The sequence below is a fragment of the Enhydra lutris genome, unplaced genomic scaffold (assembly GCF_002288905.1).
Source record: "Enhydra lutris kenyoni isolate GAN:26980312 unplaced genomic scaffold, ASM228890v2 scaffoldscaffold18, whole genome shotgun sequence".
Classification (NCBI taxonomy): domain Eukaryota; kingdom Metazoa; phylum Chordata; class Mammalia; order Carnivora; family Mustelidae; genus Enhydra; species Enhydra lutris.
The window spans coordinates 35,032,241-35,038,270 of record NW_019154102.1 but is presented as its reverse complement, the minus strand read 5'-3'; the positions used below and the strand labels follow the sequence as shown (position 1 = coordinate 35,038,270).

Here is a 6,030-nt window from a genome sequence, read left to right as displayed (position 1 = left end):
CCCGCATCAGGCTCCCTGCTCCGTGGGAAGCCTGTTTCTCCCTCTCCCACTCCTTCTGCTGTGTTCCCTCTCTCGCTGTGTCTCTCTCTGTCAAATAAATAAATAAAATCTTAAAAAAAAAAAGATGGAAGAGATCATAAGGTTATGTAAATAAGGAGAAGTTTTGAGTTTAAAAGGATTCTTAGGCATTTTTCTTTGTGTCTAGATCTAAGTACACACATGGATATAGGCACACACATACGTTTATCAGCACACATCTCTGGGCACACGATCACGTGCATATGTGTACAGATATGCACACATTCACATACACACACGCACATTTAATGGAGGATTGGCACATTAAAGGCTATAGGAACTTAGGGCTTTCCCTTAACGGATAGCCACTAATGTTTACTGAATTAGAGCAAACCTCTGCTGTGCTTATCCTGTTTCTTTATCATTGACCATTGCTCTTAGCAGTTAATGTTTGAACCTGGCAGTAAAGGAGTCGACAGCAGCTGACCTATGTCCGACATCCGAAGTGGAAGGAGCCCCCTATAAATCAGCCCACACTGGGCAGCCCAGCCAGCAGAGCTGCCAATCCGCTTGGAGCCAGCCTTGTCGCCACCATGAACTTCTCCGGCAAGTACCAACTGCAGAGCCAGGAAAACTTCGAGGCCTTCATGAAGGCCGTTGGTGAGTGCTGGGCTGGGCACCAAGGGTGGGGGTCATGGCGGCGAGGGTCTGGCCCTGTTGGTGGTGGCTCATCAGAGTCTTGATTCGGGGATGGGAGGAAGGTTCCAGGCTTTGCACAGACCAGAGGCCATGTGATGCATAGGATTCTTGTAGTCATTTGCAGCTTGTGCTATTACTCACTGGACAAGGCCATTCTATAGGCAATCTCTGCTGGTCCCTCACTGTGTGACCTCCCTCCCCCATTCATTCATCCATTCATTCGTTCGTTCATTCATTCATTCCTTCTTCTAACACACGTTGACTCGGGCCAACCACATGCTGCTCACTGTGCTGGATGGATACCAGGGAGACAGATAACTTGGAAATGAGTCCCATTTCCAAGTCACAGTTTAGAGATGGAAAAAAAGTAGAGACACAGTAAAGCATCTCCTAACCTCCTAACCTGACTCACTGCCAGGCACTGTGCGAAGCCCTTAATATACAATACCCCATTGAATCGTCACCAAAAATCTCTGAGTTGGGTAGTAATATCATTCCCATTTCACAGTCAAGACAGCTGAGGCCTAGAAAGGTTAAGTAATACAGACCAGGGTCACACAGGTAGGAAGCATTTGCATTGGGATACAAAGTGGATGCTGGTTCCAGAGACCCCCACTTTACTCCTCTGGCCCCCCCAGAGTCATGTGCAGAAGGATGAGAGGCTCATGGGAGGGCACGAAGGGGGGCTTGCTCACGGTGAATGTGAGCCTCGGCTGGGCCTTGGCAGGTGAGTAAGCGGTCCCTAGGAGACGGGATGAGGGGAGTGCCCTCCAGGTAGAGGGAATCCTATGAGGAAAGGAGCAGTGGGAAAAAGAAGGGTGCCAACGGGGAAGAGTGTGGGGAAGACAGCAGAGGCAGAGAGAGGAGGACCTCCAGGGCTAGCCGAGAGCTAAGCCCTTCTCCTACCGGGTGCCACGCCACCTCTGTTTCGAGTCCCTTACTCAGGCCATAGGACCCTCTACCCCCACTGCCAACACACGGGGCCCTCACTTCGTAGAACAGCATACCTGTGCCCTGAAATGTGTAAAGGTCTGTCCCAGGGCAAGAGAGTCCCCCTTTCCTTCCTCAAGAGCCTCGACAGCAGAGGTCGAGTGGGGACCTGTGGCCACAGAATCGCCGGGCGCTGTCCCGGCTGGCCCGCATTGTCCTGGCATATTATTCATAGCTCCCCCTCTCGCTCTCAGGAGGGACCTGGCCAGAACACAAACTGTGTGGTCACTCTGGGTGTAGAATGAAACATTGACACTCGGGGCAAAGTCTGGCGTGAGATAGAAGAGCGAGCGGGAACCAGGGCGTTCGTTAGAGTAAAGGTTCCTCAGGACACAGGAGTGTCTTCTTTTATAACACCCAACAGTGAACTAGTGGACCGCCAGGTCAGGCCGAATCAGAACACCAACCTTTCCCTTCAGAGGCCCAAGCCCATGTTGCTCAGAGGACTCAGTCCGGGCCTCTGGCCTCTGGGGAGACACGGCCCCTCCCTGTTTGACACCACGCCACAGAGTTTCTCTGTGACCACTGCCCTGGAGCTCCCACCTCTGCTCATCTCTGAACCTCAAATGGTTTCCCCCAGGTCTGCCTGACGAACTTATCCAGAAGGGGAAGGACATCAAGGGGGTGTCAGAAATTGTGCAGAACGGGAAGCACTTCAAGCTCATCATCACCACGGGGCCCAAAGTGATCCAAAATGAGTTCACCTTGGGGGAAGAGTGTGAGCTGGAGACCATGACTGGGGAGAAGGTCAAGGTAGGAGGTGCCCCCTCACACCACCCTCTGCTTCTGGAACTTTCCCTGAACCTGGCCCCAGGGCTTCATCCTGCCAGGCTCCCACCTCACAGTTCCCACCATGGATACCTTATCTGTGGCTCCACTTCTGCAGTGGGAGCCAGAGACCAAACAGCTTCAGGGACGAAGCTCCAGGGATGCCCTTCTTGTTGCGATGTCATCCTTGAGCCCAAAGTAAACCAGCCTTGCTGAGCCTATAGTTTCTGGTCATGAGCAGAGACTTCCTGGAGGAGGTGCTGGCAACACCAAGAACACCACAATACCAAGGCCCTGGGCAGGCCCTCAGACCAAGCCTTCAGAAGTCACTGAGCCCCTGGCCTCAGGTACCTCATCTGTAAAATGGGCATAGCCTCCCCTCCCTGACAGAAGGCAGTGGGCAGGGCAGCATCACTCTGCTGGGCTGTGGCTCAGGGTGTGCCCTGAGAGCTGGGGTGGGGGCACTGTGGAAATGGCCAGAAGATAATGGCAGAGAGATCAGAGGCAGTGGGGTGAAAAGAAAAGAGACTTCTTTTCCTCCCTGGGAAACTCCACACGCCTAGCACAGCCAACACCACAGAGCAGCTGTCTTCACCCCTCCCACTCTCGACAACTTTGTGCCTTGGCCTCAGCGTGTTGGTCTTTTTACCTCTACTGACAGACTTTTATTTCTGCTTCCCTAGATATGACATTACAAGCCAGGAAATGTGTGATAAACTTTGGGAGGGAAATTCTCTTGATATGCCTGTAAGAAGGGGCAGGCCATTGTGGGTTTTACCACAGACCTTTTCCAGTTGTCCATCTTGGAGGCACATTCTTTTTTTTTTTTTAATTTTATTTTTTATAAACATATAATATATTTTTATCCCCAGGGGTACAGGTCTGTGAATCGCCAGGTTTACACACTTCACAGCACTCACCATAGCACATACCTCCCCAATGTCCATAACCCCAACCTCCCTCTCCCAACCCCCCTCCCCCCATCAACCCTCAGTTTGTTTTGTGAGATTAAGAGTCACTTATGGTTTGTCTCCCTCCCAATCCCATCTTGTTTCATTTACTCTTCTCCTACCCCCTTAACCCCCCATGTTGCATCTCCTCTCCCTCATATCAGGGAGATCATATGATAGTTGTCTTTCTCCAATTGACTTATTTCGCTAAGCATGATACTGTCTAGTTTGGAGGCACATTCTTAACCTTGGCCAGGTTCTTCTGGTTCTGCTGGGTTTCTGCTGTCTCTTCCTGGATGCATAAAGCTCGAAAAAGAGACCACAATATGCAATATATAAAATGTGCTGGAAGGAACACATACCACAGCTAGATAGGTGTTCTCCCAACCGGCTAGTATTTGGAATTTTGCTATTCCCTCTGTCCATCAGTTTGGAGAATTGGGATTTTTCCAGTTTTATCTTAGTGCCTGCATTTGAGACCACTTAGGTGTCCTACGCTCATTTCTAGTTCACGTACCATAAATTAAAAGTTTGATCAAAGGAGCCCTGGCATTTTCTTTAGCTTTTAAATGCACCTCCTATCTTTAATCCAGAGGACTGGGGGGCATAAGTGGCTTGGCTGTTGTCAGCCAGGACCTGGGGGGAGGGGGGAGCCCATGTTACTGGCAAGAGTCCTGCTCCCTCCCCAGACTTTCCTCACAGCTCATCTCTTCTCTCCCCTGCAGGCGGTGGTCCAGATGGAAGGTGACAATAAACTGGTGACAACCTTCAAAGGCATCAAGTCCGTGACTGAACTCAATGGTGACGTGATCACCAACGTGAGTTGGCACTCTGAGCTGGTGGCTCCCCATGCTTGAGGGGAAGGGAGAAGTCAGGGTGAGGTGCAGCTTCCCCACCACCTTTCCTGTGCTCGACCTTGGCTACCACTTACTGAGGACCCATGATGTACTAGGCAGTTTACATACATGATCTCTATCTTCCCACCACCCTGACTTTTCTAAGTGGGGAAACTGAGGCAACAAAGAGCCAGGAAATGGCAGAACGAGGGCTCCTCTGAGCGGCGGCTGTCATCCACAGCTGTGCACTGCGCAATCCTACAGGGAGCCACTCCCATTAGAGATGGTGTGGGCTCATATACTTAGGACCATCTTGGAGTGGATGCGGGCTAGCCTCCTCCTCTTCCTTCTCCCCTCATTGCTATCCCCCTTTCTTCACTTATACCCACATGGGATGGGTAAGTGGGTGCTTGGTACAAGGAGAGACAGGGTCCTTCAGAGCCACCAGCATGACCCACCTTTCTCAGTCTCCACCGGGATGTAGCCATAAGACTTGCTCACAGGCTTTTACAAGGAGAATCATATTCAGAGCAATTTTATGGCAGCTTACGAGTGGCACTCTCCAGATGGGCAATCCTCCTTGGTGCCTGATAGTCAGCCATGTCCTGTCCCTGATTTGGGGGTGAATAGCACAGTGTTTCTCTAGCAGAAGAGGAGGGTCCTCTGGATCTCTTTTCCCCCAGAAAGTGCTTTGGGGAGTAACAGAAGGCAGAACACTACCCAAAGGTCTGTCATACCACTCCTTGTTCAAGCGGGAAAATCCCTCAACTAGGTAGAGTGTGAAGGTCAGCACAGCAAGGAAACATGCTGTCCCCACCCCTGCCAGGCACATTCAGAGCGCAGCAGGAAGAAGGTACCAGCAGGGTGGAGGGAAACGAGCCTGTCCTGGTCTCAGTCCTGGCCAAAGTCCTTTGATAGGCTTTTTGTCTGTTTGGATATGCTTTTGATATCTCCCCTAATCTTCCCCTCAGCTGTGAGGGAGGCAGGATGAGGGATTTAATAGATAGGTTGACCTGTCCAAGGTCATCTGGCTAATGAGCTATAGAACCGGGGTTCAAACCTAGATATTTTCATTCCATTCCATTGCTGTTGAAGCTAAAGGGCTCCTTTGGTACATAGTAGGCACTCAATGAAACTTTGAGAAATTGGATTGAACTGGACTCATTTGGACAGTCTTGCTTTCACAGCCATCGATATAGAAAGGCATTCACTAAAAGGCAGGACAGTTCTTCATATGAGGAAGTGAAGTGGGAAAGACCTGGCATGGGATTTTAGAAAAGATCGCCCGCCCTTCCTCTGATCTAACAGAAAACAGGGAAATCTTTGGGTTGTTTCACATGCTAGCATATTTGGGATGATTTTGTAGCCTTCATTACCTTTTACAACTGAACATCAGATGAACATTTTATGATTTTTTTTTTAACTTTCAGACCATGACATTGGGTGACATTGTCTTCAAGAGAGTCAGCAAGAGAATTTAAACAAGTCTGCACTTCATATTCTTTTACTGTGTAAAATTAATGTAATAAAGAGAACTTTGTTTAAAAAAAACATCTTTTCTTCTTGATGGCTTGTCAATGATGGTGCTATTGGTATCAATGGGCCCTGATCACCTATGTGTATATTATTTTATTTTTTATTATTTATTTGACAGAGAGATAGATAGAGAGCACAAGTAGGCAGAGCAGCAGGCAGAGGAGAGGGAGAAGCAGCCGATGCGGGGCTCTATCCAAGGACCATGGGATCATGACCTGAACCAAAGGCAGACA

General features: G+C 49.7%; 1 protein-coding gene across 1 annotated transcript; it reads left to right on the top strand.

Annotated features, from left to right (window-relative positions):
- Window positions 1-474: 474 nt before the first annotated feature.
- On the top strand, window positions 475-5,804 carry LOC111148135 (fatty acid binding protein 1). Its single transcript, XM_022504559.1, has 4 exons — window positions 475-678; window positions 2,288-2,460; window positions 4,151-4,243; window positions 5,692-5,804. The coding sequence occupies exons 1-4, from the start codon at window positions 612-614 to the stop codon at window positions 5,740-5,742; spliced, it is 384 nt and encodes a 127-aa protein (XP_022360267.1). The 5' UTR covers window positions 475-611; the 3' UTR covers window positions 5,743-5,804.
- The last annotated feature ends 226 nt before the right edge of the window (window positions 5,805-6,030 follow it).

Bases quoted from the DNA above. Each gene is read 5' to 3' on its own strand.
- LOC111148135 (XM_022504559.1), top strand. From the start codon at position 612: ATGAACTTCTCCGGCAAGTACCAACTGCAGAGCCAGGAAAACTTCGAG. The intron at 679-2,287 runs GTGAGTGCTGGG...GGTTTCCCCCAG, and splicing joins GGCCTTCATGAAGGCCGTTG to GTCTGCCTGACGAACTTATC. The intron at 2,461-4,150 runs GTAGGAGGTGCC...TCTCCCCTGCAG, and splicing joins TGACTGGGGAGAAGGTCAAG to GCGGTGGTCCAGATGGAAGG.